This window comes from Terrapene carolina, unplaced genomic scaffold (assembly GCF_002925995.2).
Source record: "Terrapene carolina triunguis isolate 2854851 unplaced genomic scaffold, T_m_triunguis-2.0 Scaffold56, whole genome shotgun sequence".
In the NCBI taxonomy this organism is placed as follows: Eukaryota; Metazoa; Chordata; order Testudines; family Emydidae; genus Terrapene; species Terrapene triunguis.
The window spans coordinates 410,061-427,341 of NW_020664407.1; the positions used below are offsets into that span (position 1 = coordinate 410,061).

The following is a 17,281-nucleotide window of genomic DNA, read 5'->3' on the forward strand; positions in this document are numbered from 1 at the left end:
TTTGTCTTTCTGTTCTTGCTCCAACCTGGTCAGTTCTAGCTGCATAGCTGCTTTGTTGGCACTCATATGTATGCTTTACTGTTTCTATTTCCCTCGCCCGAAATAAGCAAGCAGAAAACAACAAACTAACCTTTCTTTGACTGTTCCCAGCCAACACATTCGAGATTCACTTGAAACTGTTACACCAGTGCTTAAAGGGTAAATCTCATGTAGAATAGCAAGCTGTGTATAAATCCTGTTTAGACTAAGCCACTCTGATATTCTGGGGTACAATCCAGACCAGTGAGAGGCTGTGTTACCACCTGCCCTGCAACTTGGCGTGACTCACAATGCTTTGCTGCTGTACCTCCCAACCTGGGCTCCTCACAAACAGCCAAACAGCATTCAGGCCACACCCTGTGTGTCTGTCTATAGCTATAGCTCTGGTCCAGTAACTCTGATCCCAGCATCATGTCAGCAAACACAGGCCACGCTTTGGCTTCCAGCAGCCTTGGTTACTACTTGCAGGGTGATCCTAACACACTCCCAGTTCCAGGTTTCCCCCCAAAAATGTGTTTCTGCATTGTCCAGCCCATTCCTGGATAGTCCAGATATATTAGGTTTGTTGCTTCTCTAAGGGGATCGGTATACAGTTTTCTACCCTAAATGGAGTCACCCACACAGTTTAAAGCACTGGATTAGTTTGTAGGGTTTAAATACAGAGGTGCATTTCATCACAACTACTACCACTCAACTTTTAGACCTAACTGCCAAGTCTCTCTCTAAATTTTACATTATTTTAGCACTGAAATCATTTTTTTGTTTGTTTGTTTCTTAATGTGTATCCCTACTAGTCTTGTGGATGCAGATAATGCAAAGTAACACAGTCCTAAGGTCACGGGTTGGTCTGAATCTACCACAAATACTGTTAATCCATATGTGCCATCCATTTTAGAGTAATTTACTATTCGAGTTCCTTAAGGAACAGATGCTTGCATAGTTCAAAGTTCTAGCCTCAGAAACTGAAACTTAAAAATCCTACAATTGCGTAATGCAGAGATTCTTAAACTGTCCTCCCATGGAGCCCCTGGTTCTGATCTGCTGAGACTTGGCTGGTTACACAGTGCTAACTGCTCCTTCTTATTTCCAGCTACTAAATGACATTAAAATATAGCTGAAAATACACTCATTACTGTCTTAATATTTCTTTTCTGTGTAGTAGCCACAGGCATATGTGTGCAACTGTGAACAGAAGAGAAGATGTCCTTGACACAAAGTGAGACTCTGTGCTAGGGTGACCAGACAGCAAGTGTGAAAAATCGGGACAGGAGGTGAGGGGGTAATAGGAGCCTATATAGGAAAAAGACCCAAAAATCGGGACTGTCCCTATAACATCGGGACATCTGGTCACCCTACTCTGTGCTGAGCAGCCCAAGGATTGGTGGGGAAGGGAACACTAAGGAACTAAGGATTTTCATTTCTGGGATGCTCCAGGGGCTTGAGCAGTTCTGGGCCAGTTCCCAGCTGCTTTGGAATAACAGTGGTTCCACCCCTTACCATCCCTCCCACCTCCTGCCACACCCACTACAATTCTCTCCCAGGCACATTAGGGCTTTTAGAGCCACTTTACAACTGCTTCTTACACAGAGGCTGGAGCAACCATGAGAATCTCACTCATAATCTCTATATTAAAATCTTATCCATACGACGAGAAACAGCTCCTGGTATAATTCTTGTTCCTGGGAGAGCAAATGTCAGAAGTATTTACAATACACTTTGATATGGACCAAAAGTGTTTATCTATGACATACAGGTGGGATTTCTTGTAATGATTATACACTCTTTTTTGGAATAGCCAATAGTATTTTGATAGTTGTTCTAAATCACAGTTACCAACTTTCATGTGGTAAATAAGCACCCCGACTTTCACAATAAGTCAAAAATCAAGGTAATCCCATTTCAAAACAAGCCAATCCCTAAGAACCCCAACACTATGTGACTAGATCCCCCCAGCATGCACTCTGGGACTGTGGTGGGCCCGCTGTGCACCCCTGATTTTCTTGCCCCTGCTTGCCAGGAGCCTATCCCCCCCCCCCCCCCCCCCAAAAAAGGCAACAAGCTACAAGCCAAAAACTAGCCAACAAGCAACTCACAAGCCAGTTAAGCCAAAAACAAGCCCAATTTCTGCATTTTTTCCACAGGTTTGGCATGTCTGTTCTAAATCTCTTGTTTCAGCTAAATTGCCAAACAGTAAGTCTAAAACCTAGTAAAAGAGAGGTGAAAATTGCCTATGTGCCTTACTGGCATTAGTAAAGGGCAGAGTCTTGTGGTTTGAACAATTTGGACTACTTATTTTCTCTTTAAAGTTTGAAAATAAATGAATCATACAATGAGTGATTGGTACATTTTGATAATCTAGCAGGCACAATTCTTAGAGGTGTGTTTATTTTTCATGTAAAATAACTTGTAGAGAAGTCATTAAGTAGTTTATGCATGAAAATGTATAATTCTGTTTCTGAGTTAGTAAAATTATTCCAGGTCAATTTTTAAGAACTTATTTCTCAAACTGTGTTAATACCATCAGTCCTGCTGTTTTTATGGGCATAATACTACTAAGTGTCTATCTAATATACTGTATGGTAATTTAATTAAAACAAAAAAGTATGTAACTGTTTCAATTCTATTATTTCCACCAATGTAATTTAAAATGCCCAAACTCTGATCTAAATTTAAGGTGAGGAAATGACGAACGTCTTACGCCAGATGACCATCTTGTGGGTGTTCAGGAAAGCTCTGGTTAACCTCCTTTCTAGTAGAGAAATGTGTGGAAATAGACTGTTTTTATTTATACAATATGCACATAGCTCCCATTATTGTTTTGAGAAGGAATGACATTAAACAGCAAATGCAGCAATATAGGCTACAAGATACTGATAGCAAAGGCAAGCAATAATGCTGCTATCATTAAAATTGTGAAGATATTATATTGATACTGTGATGTAATCAGAGAGAAAATAATTTCCCACCTGTACATTGAGTCTGTACACTAGTGTATTGCGTCCTGATACAGAACCTAATACTCTAAATATGGCATGAGAGTCAAAATAAAAATTGGTGCAGGACATGAATCAGAATTCTCTGCCTGGAGAATATTTCTTCTTTTACACCTACACTTAGGTTCACTTTGTCTTCACCCAGTTCCAAAAGTAATACTTTATAAAAATATAGACTTTAGAAAACGCTTTATTCCACAGTAATGTTGTTTAAAATTCACACAACATACAGAAGAGAAAAGAAATCTGTCACATGTATTTCCATACTGTTTCCTGAGGAAACCAATTCCATAGAAATTAAGATGGAAATGGCCAATTAATTAAGTCATCCAGCCAGTGCAAGATTATCTTAATTGTGTAATATTTACTTAGGAATTGCTGCTATTTTTATAAAGTACTCCCACAAAATTTTCCCGCTTACTCTGTGACGAATCCAATGTATGGGATTCTAGGTGGCATGTTTGCAGAAAGAATGGCTGAGGGACCAGGGTATGTATTAGGGTTTAAACAAAAACACTTTCTCAAAAATATAATTAAGGAAGGAGACAACACAATTTGGAAACATCCGTTTGCTGCCCATCTTTACACCTTGTTTCTGAAAGCTATACTGAGTGTGGATTGACAAGGTAATACAATATTCAGCTTTGTATAATTTGAAGGAGTATTTTTGTGCGTTGTCTTTGACAGAGATGATTGGGGTGAACATCTCAAGCTTCTCTTCTGTTTGGTGGCTGTATTTTAACATGCGGTTCCTTCAGAATGTTACTGGTTGTATAGGTATTTTGTGCACTATGCCAATACCAGTATGCTGGAACAATACACGTATTAGTACAAACTGTATTTACATACATGACTGACAAACTTTTGCTGATCACTCTTCCAGAACAAAACATTGATTTTTGCCAAAAATGTACAATAAAAACTGTAATTTCATTTTGTTTTCACTTATACAAGTTGCTTTGTAATGGCATATTAAAGGAAAACTGTTAACACATTTGGGGACTAAACGTTATAAATAATGAGGCTTTCTTAGACTAAAAATGTTGCAGACATACAATGTAGGTCTTTTAGGAAGTGCAAGGTATTGATAGCTTCTGATATATTTTTGAGCGGTTTGTGGAACCAGCTGTGCGAATTCTTAGAACCTATTCAAATATTTTTTAAAAGTATTTGCTTTGTAATTTATTCAAGTACTTTGAAGAAAGCATAGGCAGAAAGATGACTCTGGCATATATTATTATTTATTTGCATTACAATAGCACCTTTTGAGATTGGGCCCCATTGGGTTAAACTCTGTATAAACATTTAGTAAGAGATAGTCCCTGACCTGAAGATCTTTTAGTCTACGTAGATAAGACAGGAAAAGGAAGAAAGAAAGTGGACCATGTACACACACTGGTGACCCATAAAGCTTTCCAATCTGGGCTTGGATCATGTTACCTCTGTACTTGACAATTCTGTATACTAGGTCTAGGGAATATTTCAGATACCAACATGTAATTATCTAGTTACCCAAGGCTAAAATGGAAAAGGTTTAATGGTGACCTGAGTAAAATTGTGGATTGGTGATGCATGAGGGCATGGGGCAAAAGAACACTTTCTTGGAGGAAGAAGAGCATTAGTAACAGCAGCATGAGTTGGAGAGCTGGGTGTTTGAGTCTCTCATACTGGGGCTGTAAAATGATACAAGTATAGACAGAGAATTGTTTTTGTTTGTGTTCCCCCAAAACAGTCGTTTAACATAAAATACAAGGATTATTTTTGACACTGAATTTTTTTTACATCAGTCTTTCACAACTGCCCTTCATGCCTACCACTCAGTTTCTGTTTCTTTGGAAAACTGCTGATCTGTGCTTAAACATGCCTATCTTTAAAGTTACACAGGTTTCTCGGATTTGCTTGCAGTCATTGGAAAGCTAAGATTCTTTACTTTAAAAGTACCGTATATGCTCGTTCATTAGCCCATCTGTTTATAAGCTGACCCCACAAGATGGATAGGTAAAAATAGCATAAACTGTATGACCCTTTCATAAGCTGACCCTATATTTCAGGGGTCGGCAAACTTTGGCTCCTGGCCCATTAGGGTAAGCCGCTAGCGGGCCTGGATGTTTTGTTTACCTGGAGTGTTCGCAGGCACGGAGCCCTCAGTCCTGTGGCCGCGGTTTGCCGTTCCCATGGCAAAGTGGCGCCACTTCCCGCAGCTCCCATTGTCTGGGAATGGCGAACCGCAGCCACAGGGAGCTGAGGGACTCCATGCCTGCGGACGCTCCAGGTAAACAAAACGACAATGCATTAGATATTCAATTCAATAATTCCATAGAGTTTTAAATCATCAAATTTTGGTGTAGACCCGTTTATAAGCCGACCCCCGCTCTTCGATGCTTATCAAAAATATTTGGCTGCTCAACTTGTATATACGGTAATACTGCACAAGTTTCAAGCAGAAATAGAGTTATATTTGTGTAAATAGCTTTTTTAAAAAGCTTAGTGATGATGGTGTTTGTCCTGGATTCTTAATTCAGTTATTCAAAAAGAGGGCTTCTGATTAACAAAACCCTTATTCAGATTTAATTATTTCAGTTCCCTTTAGTTTTAGTTTCTCTAGTATGTATGTACTGAAAATTAGTGTGTGGGGAAAAAAAGATTGTTTGGCTCTCAGTTTTACTGTATATTTATATGTATCTCCTATATTACATTCGTAATTTGCTTTTAATCACGGGGAAAATACTAGACTCCAGCCAGCCATATAAGTAAACCTACAAGTCAAGAGATGGATATGAAAGGGGATGGCACCACCAGCAAGGTCGAGGGGCTTCCAGTGGCTGGTATGAAGGATGAAAGTTCTGGGATTTTACCCTGAGCATTGTCATGGCATCCTCTTTTGGTTCTTTTTTCCAGTATCACTCTCTGGCTAGCAGGTATCTGAAATGTTTCAATTGCCACTCCCTCTAGATAGCACAAAGGAAGAGTTTTTTCTTTTGTCCCTACTTCAAAGTTTCTTGGCTATGGTAAAAATAAGAGCAAGGAATGGGGAAGAGATCTCTGCTACTCTGTCCCCTTCCAACTTCTGTATTTTGGGTCATCTTTCCCCGTGAATAACACCTGTGCCTGGCTTTGCTGATGCTCATAGTTTTTCTGTCAGCAGCAGCTGAATGAAAATGGAGGTTCTTTGCTGCTGCTGAGTTCTGAGCAGTAGCTGTGAAACTGATAGTCTTGTTAATTTCACTCTGCCTTTGCATTGCAAAGCTTTAAGCTGCAGAGACAGCACTGAAGCAACACTCCATTTACATTTACCCATCAGGGTTAGAATTTTTTTTTTTAATGCTTTCTAATATATTTTTCAAAGAATTGAAATGGAGAGAATATCTTTCTGTTTGCCTTTTGGTGAAAAACAAATTCAGAATTTGTGGTTTAAATATTGTTATGGTATTAAATTACTTGGAACTAAGTGACTGACATCTCATGTTAATTATGCAAATACAATTCTAAGATTTGTCCATGGTATATTTGTTTGATTCTTTTATGCTCATTTGCTGTAACAAAAATCTGAGACTACTTCAGGACTGTGGTGTAACTTGACTAATGCGTGTGTATTTTTACTTGACATAATGTAGTGCTTTACATTGAATTTCTGTAATTCTTTTCTTCAGTTTTATGACTAAAAGCCATGAGAAACTGTACACTACATTTCAAGGTCCAGTAAATCCTATTATGTACCGTGGTGGTCCTATAACCAACATGTGTTAATAGATACTGATCCAGTATTCTTGATCTATGAATGTAATTTTCTGATTAAAAGAAATTGGCTGAAATTCCTTGCCAGAAAAATACGCACTTTTTTCTTAAGTCAGCAAGTCTGTGGCCCTGGTCCATTAATATAGTCAGAATGTTTGTTTGTTTTCAGCGATTAAAAGTGGACAACTATTTAAACCAGTAGTTCTCAAACTTGGGTCGCCACTTCTTCAGGGAAAGCCCCGGGCAGGCCAGGCCGGTTTGTTTACCTGCCGCATCCGCAGGTTCGGCCAATCGCGGCTCCCACTGGCCGCGGTTCACCGCTCCAGGCCAATGGGGGCTGTGGGAAGGGCGGCCAGCACGTCCCCCAGCCCGCGCCGCTTCCTGCAGCCCCCATTGGCCTGGAGCGGCGAACCGCGGCCAGTGGGAGCCATGATCGGCCAAAACTGTGGACGCGGCAGGTAAACAAACCAGCCCGGCCCGCCAGGGGCTTTCCCTGAACAAGCGGCGTCCCAAGTTTGGGAAACACTGATTTAAACCATAGATCTCCTTCCATTTAAGTGCAGCTGCCCAGTTGTATTTTATCTTAGGTTTTGAACTATATCTACCATCCAGTGCTGTAATATATGTGTGCACTTCCTCATGTGTGTTGTCCGATAAGCAGGGAAATTGCTCTTTGACCTTTATATCTTGGTCTACCTTGACAAAGAAGGCTTGAGGTTTTGGGGTTTTTTTGCGGGGGGGGGGAGGGTGTATGTTAAGTATCTCATTGCCTCTAGAATCTCTAAAGTAGTTATTTGTTACAAGAGGACATCTTTAGTAGTATAAGTTATGAGCAAAAACCTAAGTTCTCTACAGTTTTCCTGAATGTTGTAATTTTTGCTGTTCTGTCATGACCTCCTAAGTCTCAAAGTAGAGGTGATTTGAATTGTATTGATTTACCCTTCATAATGAAAACTAAATCATTGCAAAAACTAATACCACTTCATCTTCAGTTGCTAATGAAAAACAGAATATTGTGTTCTTGCAACTTCTCCACTATAGCAGCGGTTCTCAACTGTGGGTCTGTGGACCCCAGGGGATCTGCGAAGCAGGATCAGTGTAAGATTGGCTGAGGACCAGGGCAGAAAGCTCAGAGCCCAAGCTGTGGTGCCCTGTAGATGAAGCCTGAAGCCCTGAGCCTTGGCACCCTGCAACTGAAGCCCCAAGCACTGGCACCCTGTGGGTAGGATGTCAGAGCACTGGAGACCCACAGGGCAGAAGCCTTGAGGCGCCCCGCACACACACACACACTCCCCTCACTGAAGCCCGGAGGCTCCCCGCGACTGAAGCTCTGAGTCCTTCCTCCCCCCAGCCCCAGAATTTTTATAACATGGTGGGGGGCCCTCAGAAAGAAAAAGGTTGAGAGCCCCTGTTCTATAGAACTATGATCATCCCTGTTGTGTTTTAAAAAGAGAAAAATATCTGATGTGAACTCCTACAAGCAATTTCAAATTTTGTATTCATTATTAAGTTTTATTTATTCTGCTGAAGTGAAAGAGAATTTGATAAACTGGAAAATATAGGAATAAATGTGAATCTTCTATGACAACGTAAAATAACATCAATCTTCCACATTACTTTTCTCCCTCTATCCTCTTTGAAAAAAAATGGATTCAGTTTGTGGACCATTCTCAATCTCTTCCCTTTAAATGACTGTGGAAAAACCTTGAATTCTCTTTATCTTCTCCATACAAATTGTTATAGAGAGAGAGCAGTAGATTATTAATGCTATAAGTCAGAGGATACAAAAGATATTAAAAAGTAAAATAAAATTTTTCAATTGAATTGACAATTTACATAATTAATCATCTTATGGGGTTTTTAATCAGAAGTACTTTTATTTGCAAATGCATTACATACGAAGTGCTACATTTATTTTTTTAAGGGTTCTGTTTGTTTGAAAGAGAAAAGTAACGAAGTAAATGTTAGAGAAACTGATGCACTCTCAAAATTTATTTTATTTGAAATATCTTTTTATTAGTGCAGTGTAATTCCTAATTCAAATCTGGCCAAAAATAACAAGTAAATATCCCAATTACAGTAATAGTGTAGCAAACTATTTAGGTAAACGTACATAGTGTCCTCATGGGACCCACAAGTCTCCCACACATACTCTTTTAAAGTGACAGCACTATACATTAGTCACAGTTTTTAAATATCTCATGTAGCTACTTCAGCTAAACAGGATGAATTATTCCAAGGGAAATTACAGTGATTAAACAAGATCCACCACTGTTTTGTTTTGTTTTTTATTAAGGCTTGTCTATAAGTTTCATTTTAGCTATCTTTAAGATATAATATGTACAATTATGGGTCCTGGGGATCCCATTGGGGGATCAGGGCCATAGTTAATCTTTAAATATTTGACAAATGGGCTCTCATCTTTTGTTAAACATGAAAATATGAAAAAAAACAGATTTGTGGTTTAGCCTGGTAGTACACCTTTCCAGTGTTTCTGCTCTTCATATTTGAATTACAGCTTTACACAGGTTTCAGATGGCAACATGCAAATCTCTACTGAGAAATGTCCCTTTATCTATTGGAGAGACAAGGTAGGTGAGGTAATATCTTTTATTGGACCACAGGCACCAACTTCTAGTTTACCCTGGGGGTGCTCCGCCCCAAGTCCTGCCTCTTCCCTCCCCCGGGGCCCTGCCCTCGCTCCACCTCTTCCCCAAGGTCCCCGTCCATCATTCTCCACCCTCCCCCAAGCTCCTCCCCAAGCCACCAAACAGCTGTGGCTGATAGGTGCTGAGCACGGAGTCGGCACCTATATATTGGACCTCCTTCTGTTGATGAAAGAGATGCGCTTTCTAGCAACACAGAGCTCTTCTTCAGGTCTGGGAAAAATACTCAAAGTGTGAGCTAAAGGTGGAACAGATTGTTTAGCATAAGTTATTAACACATATTGCCAGAGACCAATCAAAATGAACTGGCCCATTAACACCCCTGCTGCCATAGAACAAAAAAGGGAAGTTAGTGATTAAAGATAGTTGTAATAAGTCATAAATACAGTGTCTTTATTAAGACCATGAGTTTTAGTGTTTAGCAAAGTTATGAATTTAAGCTCTAAGGCTTGTCTTTTAAGGTGTTGTGCAGGGTTTCTTTGAGGACAAGGACTGAGAGGTCAGCTATGGAGCGATCGTTTTGTGAAAAGCATTTGCCCACGGGTGATACAATGTTTTTGTCTTTTATCATTTTTCTGTGTGAATTCCTGCAAGAGTGTAGTGATCGGTGTCACCAACATAGTTGTTATTGGGAAATTTAGTGCACTGGATGAGGGTACACCACATGCTGTGATAAGTACGTGTAGGACCCATGGATCTTGAAAGGTGTGTAAGCTCCTTTATCTACTGGACATGAATATCTCTCATAATGTTCTTTGCACCTCCCATAAATGTTAATTTAGACAATATTACATTCACACCATGGAATGTAGAAAAAACCTGATACTTTCTGTGACTCTCTGGGTGGCTTGTTCACTTGCATTCTTTGAAATTCCACCAATTAAAATTTTCATAGACTCTCAGATTCCAAGGCCAGAAGGGACCATTGTGATCATCGAGGCTGACCTCCTGTGTCACACAGGCTATAGAACTTCCTCAAAATAATCCCCATATAAAGAACAGATCTTTTAGGAAAACATGCAGTACTGATTTTAAAATTGTCAGTGATGGAGAATCCACCACGACCTTTGGTAAATTGTTCCAATGGTTAATTACGCTCACTGTTAAAAAATGTACACCTTAGTTCCAGTTTGAAGTTGTCTAGCTTCAACTTCCAGCCATTGGATCCTGTTAGATGAAGAGCCCCATTATTAAATATTTTATCCCCATGTAGGTACTAATTGACTGTAATCAAGTCACATGTTAACCTTCTCTTTGTTAAGCTAAGATCACTTTGAGCAAGATCAGAAAGGCAAAGTATTAATGGAAAGAATTATGTAGGTCAAGAAGGGCCATATTTCCATGTCTCCCATTACACCCTTCCACTTCAGAGATTGATTCTGTATCTTTCTCACTAAGACTGCCCTGTGTTCCCTGTTCCTACCTTTCTGTAAACATTCATATACTCTATATGGTCTTGTTAGTCCAACTCTTTTACTTGATTTTTGTCAAAGGTGTGAGTTTGGTCAGGAGTTTGAGTTCCCACTTTTGGTTAAAACAAAGCCCTTCGCTTTCTCTTTTGTATATGGTTTTAAAGATTTTAAGCCACTTAGAGGAGGGGAAAAGCAAATTTCCTCAGGTAGTGCATCTTTGTCATTTCTTTTATTTTAATATATTTCTAAAAATGTCTTAATTGTACTACTGGTAGGATCCCCAAGTAAAGAGTTTTCCAGTTTTAGGAATAATCAGATAAAAGAAGAATGGGCAAAAATTATTCCCTTTAAAAATTTCTTTTCTCATAGCCTTAAAATTCATGCTTCAAGTATTTCATCCTTTGCAGTATTTTGCTTTCAGGTTTGGTTCCATGTACAATTTTTTTAAATGTTTGCCAAATGGTAGAGAACAAAGGCACTTGTTTTTGTATGTTATCATAGTATGCTTTGACTGACATGCCTCCATGATAAGAGATTTTCCAGCTATAGAACTAAATTAATATAACACTGTTGTTTCAAACTCTTTACAGGTACATCCACCTTTATTGAAGCATTAGCAGCCAACGGTACAACCAACATACAAACATCTGTAACAGGAGTGACAGCCAGCAAAAGGAGATTTATTGATGATAGGAGAGACCAACCTTTTGACAAGAGGCTACGTTTCAGCGTGAGACAAACTGAAAGTGCTTACCGGTATAGAGACATTGTTGTCAGGAAACAAGACGGATTCACGCACGTTTTGCTATCAACAAAATCATCTGACAACAACTCACTAAATCCAGAGGTTAGAATGTTTTGTTTTATGTGGTTTGATTTGTTTGTTTGCTTGCTTTTTGGGGGGGGTGGTACAAATATTTTCAATAATTACAGTATTATTATTAATCACAGAAATATGAAAAAACAACTTATAGTTCAGTAGGTTCCAGAAAAGTCATACTAGTGCATTTAAAGTATTATAAATGTGTAAATATTATACTTTCTTGCCTTTTAAAATCTGAATCTTAGTATGTTTCAGTTTTATTTATTAACACTGTACAATACACTACATTATCTGAATATTTAGAGTTGGAGCCTTTCATAATAAACTTAGTGGTTTATTAAGTGCGACTTGAAATAAACTTCAGCCTAAATTCAAGTCATTTTTCTGAACTGGTTGCATATGCCACCTGGTGTTCAAATTACAGAAATACTGAGAGAGTGCTATAGCAACAGATGCAGACTGCTGGATTTCTTCCTAATGATTACATTATCTCAGTGTAATCATATTTGTGATCTGCACATTTTTTAACATACATTTCTAGACTCTCTTTTCCTTTGGACAATGAAAAATTTGAATGTGTTTAAACAAACACCTGCAGCAGAATTTGCAAGTATCCCAGATACTAGGGAATACACAGGAATGTAAAAGTTCAGATTCAGACCTGTCAAAAAAGAACAACAGTTTGTTACTTTTTAATAACACAATAAAAAGAGTCTGACGAATTTAATTCCTGCTGATTTTCAGGTAATGAAGGAAGTCCAAAGTGCACTGAATACAGCAGCTGCAGATGACAGTAAACTTGTGCTGCTCAGTGCAGTTGGTAGTGTCTTCTGCTGTGGTCTTGATTTTATTTATTTTATACGACGTTTAACAGATGATAGAAAAAGGGAAAGCACTAAGATGGCAGAAGCTATTAGGTATGTAAAATTGTTTTCAGTCATTTAAGTGTTGATTTTTTTCATTGTCTAAACTAGTTTATTTTTAATTTATCTCATAAAAGATCTAACTATATTCTTCTTAGTAGGAATTTAGTGTGGTCAAACGTTCAGTTTTGATAATATACAGTGTGCATAACTTGTTTATATTGTACCTTTCTGTTCAAGTTTACATTTTATTCATAGCTTTTTACTCCATTTTTGCCATGTTGAATTAGAGCCCCTGTGTCTGATAAAAACTTAGCATGATAGCGTTCCTAATATAAACAACACAGACCTGAGAAATGCTTTTAAAAGATTATTTTAAATGTATTGTTCAAAAGCAGTACAAACAATATATAAATGTGCTGAAAGAATAGATTGAACAAAGTCCATATAAAAAAGGTAGAATGACAGACATTCTAAAGGGATGGCTTAATCTTTGTGAGCAACATCCTAGCTAGCTGTCAAATTCCATATTCAAATAAATGAACTTAATTGTCTTATAAAGCATAATTTTTAAAGAAAGAAACATGCCGCTGAGATGGACACTGTGCCTGTGTTGGATTATAAGCATTTAATGTGTACCTCTTACAATATCTCAAGGATATTTTTCCCCATGTAACTTGTAAACTGGTTTCCTATTACATTTTGATTACCTGAATGTTTACATGTAGCATAAATATCCAAAAATATAGATGGAAGAACTAATGCTCATAATTCACTCTTAGCTTTCTTGAAAAAAGATAAAAGGTTTCAAGTGTTCATTGATTATGTAAGTGGTGAAGCCATTTGAAACAAGTGGCTAATAAGGGCTTGCCTACATGGGGAAATTATGCCTAGAAAAGGTAGAGTGAGAATTTAAAGTGCTACAGCTGTTTCAGAATTACTCCCTGTTTGGAGACTTTTATTCTAGAATAAGAATACCTTTTTCCAGTTTTAACTTAATCCACTTCAGGTCATATTTTATTGTCTAATAGAAATAGCTATTCCTATCAGTTTCCCCAGGAGACAAGCTCTAAACCCAGCTCCTCAAAGGTATTTAGCACCTAACTCTCCAAGAACTAGCTTCTTTTTAAATAGGGTTTCTTTGTCAGTTTCACCAGTAGTGCGAAAGTTTTCCCACAATTCTGTCTGGCAGGAACATCAGGGGTTAAAAATCACTCAACACTGGGAACACCTGACCTTACAAATGTAAGTGAGTTCTTTTAGTTTAAAACATTTCCTAAAAAAATACTGTTGATGCCAGATTCTTAAGCTCTGTTTGGGCCTGATCCATCTTCCATTAGAGTCTGTGGGAATCTTTTCATTTACTTAAATGGATGTTAAATCAGGCCTTCGGTTTTAAAGGTTGCCCTTCTATCTTTTAGTGAGGAAAAAATTTGATATTGCCTGCTATTCTGAGATTCTTGAATAGCTGAAATAAGAAATTTCAATACAATGTTTATTCTAAATGGGCAGGCAGGCAGAAGAAGCTACAGAAATGCAAAGAGAAAACAAAAGGTGTCAAAATACAGGAACTCACTACCTACTTAGCATTAAAATATTACAAGAAAGAATAGGTTATAGAAGGCTAACTATAACCTAACTACAGTAGGACGGTTCGTTGTTTTCCAACAACTGCATTATGTTGATGAAACGCTGTAGCTATGGCCCAAATTCTCAAATTTTTACAAACATTTTATCTTCTATTTTTTTTAATTATGAAGCAAAAAGGAGCTCCTGTACAATTCTACCAGCTGAAAATTGGAGAAAACCATTGAGGTGAAGGGGGCAATCTCCATTCTGCCTTATTTAAGTCATATAAAATCTATTACAACTTTTGTTCTGGAATCATGGACTTTAAGCACAACGTGACTGAGACTAATTAGATAAAAGGAGTAGAAATGCCAACCCTAAAAGACAGTTTTTCTGCCCTTCCCTCTAGGATAGTGATTTTTTGCTCTAAGGAAGGGGCATATATGCTCAGCCTTCTAAAACCCTCTTCTGTTAAGCTGTTTCTGAGCCCAGTCTGCTGGCTAGCTGTTGTGGTCAGTATGTATTACATGGCCCAAAGTGTTTTCAGCTGAGTTAATTGACATTAAGATGCCTTGCTCCTCCAAGAAAGCCAAATTAGAAGCAATAACACAAGATAATGACTAAGTTTTGCATCCTCTGCTGAAAATGATAGCTAGCAACACAGTGACCAGGAGAAATGTTTTATGGTCTAGAATAGTGTGTTTTCCTTCAGAATTTGTACTGATGTTCATACCAGTCAGGGACCACATTTGATGGGACAAGACCTTAATCAGATTCTGAGATACCATACTGGACCAAAAGATCTTCCCTTTCCCGACCATGCCGAGCTGTCTTCCTCATATTTTCCTCCTGAGATGAGGAGGCTTTAGAAAATATCTGAAATTGAAATCCTGTCTTAAACTCACCAGGTAACACCCTTTCTGACAGCAAAGGAGTAACAGCCCAGTCTGTGCATTCCAAAACATCTTAAAGAAAGCTTTGGTACTTTGCTGCCTACTTCTCTGCTCTTAGGGCTTTGTTCTAAGGAAAAGATTTTTTTTATTTTTATAGTGGGAAGAAAATCAAACTAAGAAAATATAGGTACTTTTTTAATATCAGCAGGTTTCTCCACAGAATTCTTTTAATGTCAGACCCCCTTCTGTCTTGAGAAAGAGGAGGTTACTTACCTGTAACTGGAGGTTCTTTGAAATGTGTGGTCCCATTTTGGATTCCAAATGTAGGTGCGCAGGCGTCCCATGCGCCGGAGCTAGAAAGTTTTCTTAGCACTGCCCGTTGACCCACATGTGCATCGTGCATCATCCTCGTGTTTGCAGCCAGGGCTATAATAGGATGTGTGAGTCGATGCCACTCCAGTATTCCTCTTACCACTAAGTAGTCTAGGCCAAAGCAGAGGGGATGGAGGGTGGGTCTTGGAATCCAAATAGAGACCACACATCTCAAAGAGCCTTCTGTTACAGGTAAGTGATCAGCATGGAGGTGGGTATGAGGAAGTGTGATCTGGAGTACAACACGGCCTATAACTGCATCTGCAGCTGGTGCCAGGACGATGGTGTAGTGGGACATGAAACTGTGAACGGAGCGCCATGCTGTGCGGCAGATGTCTTGCCACAGAACGTCCATGAAACAGGCAAATGTGGTTGCTGAGCGCTCAAGTTAGAGTGCACCGTGAATCCAAGAGGTGGGGGATATCGGTGCACATGTAACATTCATGAATGCACCCTGAAATCCACTTGGAGATTCGCTGTCAGAGGGCTAGACCTTTGCATCCATCAGCAATGGTGATAAAGAGTGTTGGTGATACCCAAAAGGCACGGGTGCATTGTAGGTAGAGCGCCAGCGCATGTTGGACGTTGAGGGAATGCAGTGTTCTGGTCATATGGGAGGCGTAGGTTTAGGATAGAAGAGTGGGAGGTGACTGCACTGATTCAAGTGGAATTCTGCTTCCACCTTCAGGAAGAAATTGGGGCGCAGCCACAGGAAAACTTTAACTTTTTGTGGAAGACAGTGTAAGGAGGGGGTCAGCTATTGTGGCCATAAGGTTGCTGACCGTCTTGCCGAGGTAATGGCAACTAAGAAGATAACCTTCATGGAGAGGTGGGAGAGAGAGCATGTGGTGAGGGGCTCGAAGGGCGGTTTTGTGAGGGTGGAGAGGACCAGGTTACAGTCCAATGAAGGTGGGAGTTTGAGCACCCGCGAGAAGGTATTAAGCAGACCTTTTAGGAAGTGTACAGTAGTAGGGTGTATGGACACAGAAATGGGGGAAAAGGGCACTAAGCACTGCCAGGTGGACCCGTATGGAACTGATGGTGAGGTCCAACATTTAAAGTTCAAGGAAGTAATCAAGGATGATGAGTATGGAGATCGTCTCCAGTGGGTGGCGATGGCGGTGCACCGATGAGGGGAAGCACTTCTACTGCTCCAAGTAGCAGGTGGTGGACACCCTCCTGCTTGCATAAGGATATGGCACACTAGGGTCAAAAACCTCTTGTCTATCCCCAAGCTCCATCCAAAAACCAGGTTGTGAGGTGGATAGGGCCTGGATTGGGATGGCGCTGAGTGAAGAGATTCAGGCATGTGCAGAGGCAGAGTGGTGTACGAGCGGAGAGGCGGAAGAGGTCTGTGAACCAATACTAACGAGGCCAGAATGGGGCTACCAGGATCACCATAGCTCGGTTCTTGCGAATTTTGCGTAAGACTTGCGGGAGGAGGGGAATGGGGAGAAAGGCATAGCAGAGATCACCCATCCAGGGGAGGAGACGGGCATCTCCCTGTGAGTCGGTGCCCATGGCCCTCTCTGAAGCAATAAAGGAGCAGTTTGCGATTCTCTCTGGTCCCAAAGAGGTCCGAATGGGGGACGCCCCCGCTGCTGAAGAGCTATTGGAGAGTGGCGTTGTGCAACTCCCGCTCGTGGTTCACGTGAAAGGACCTGTTGAGCGTGTCTGCGAGGGAGCTTTGGGTGCCTAGGAGGTATGTGGCCTGGGGTGTGACTTGGTGTTTGATGCACCAGTTCCACAGATGGATGGACCCCGCACAGAGGGAGGGAGACTTGGCCCTGCCCTACTTGTTAATATAAACAACTGCTGCGATGTTGTCTGAGAGCAGTTGAATGTGGCAGGACCATATGAGGGGAAGGAAGGCACGGCATGAGAAACAGACCGCTCTCAGCTCCAAGATGTTGATA

At 39.9% G+C, this 17,281-nt stretch overlaps 1 protein-coding gene across 1 annotated transcript in view; it reads left to right on the forward strand.

Annotated features, from left to right (window-relative positions):
- LOC112118945 (chromodomain Y-like protein) overlaps positions 1-17,281 on the forward strand; it is a 168,049-nt gene that overhangs the window by 138,718 nt on the left and 12,050 nt on the right. Inside the window, exons 3-4 of the mRNA XM_024217451.2 lie at positions 11,436-11,692; positions 12,413-12,585. Coding sequence (XP_024073219.1) covers positions 11,436-11,692; positions 12,413-12,585 — 430 coding nt within the window. The remainder of the gene's footprint in view (positions 1-11,435; positions 11,693-12,412; positions 12,586-17,281) is intronic.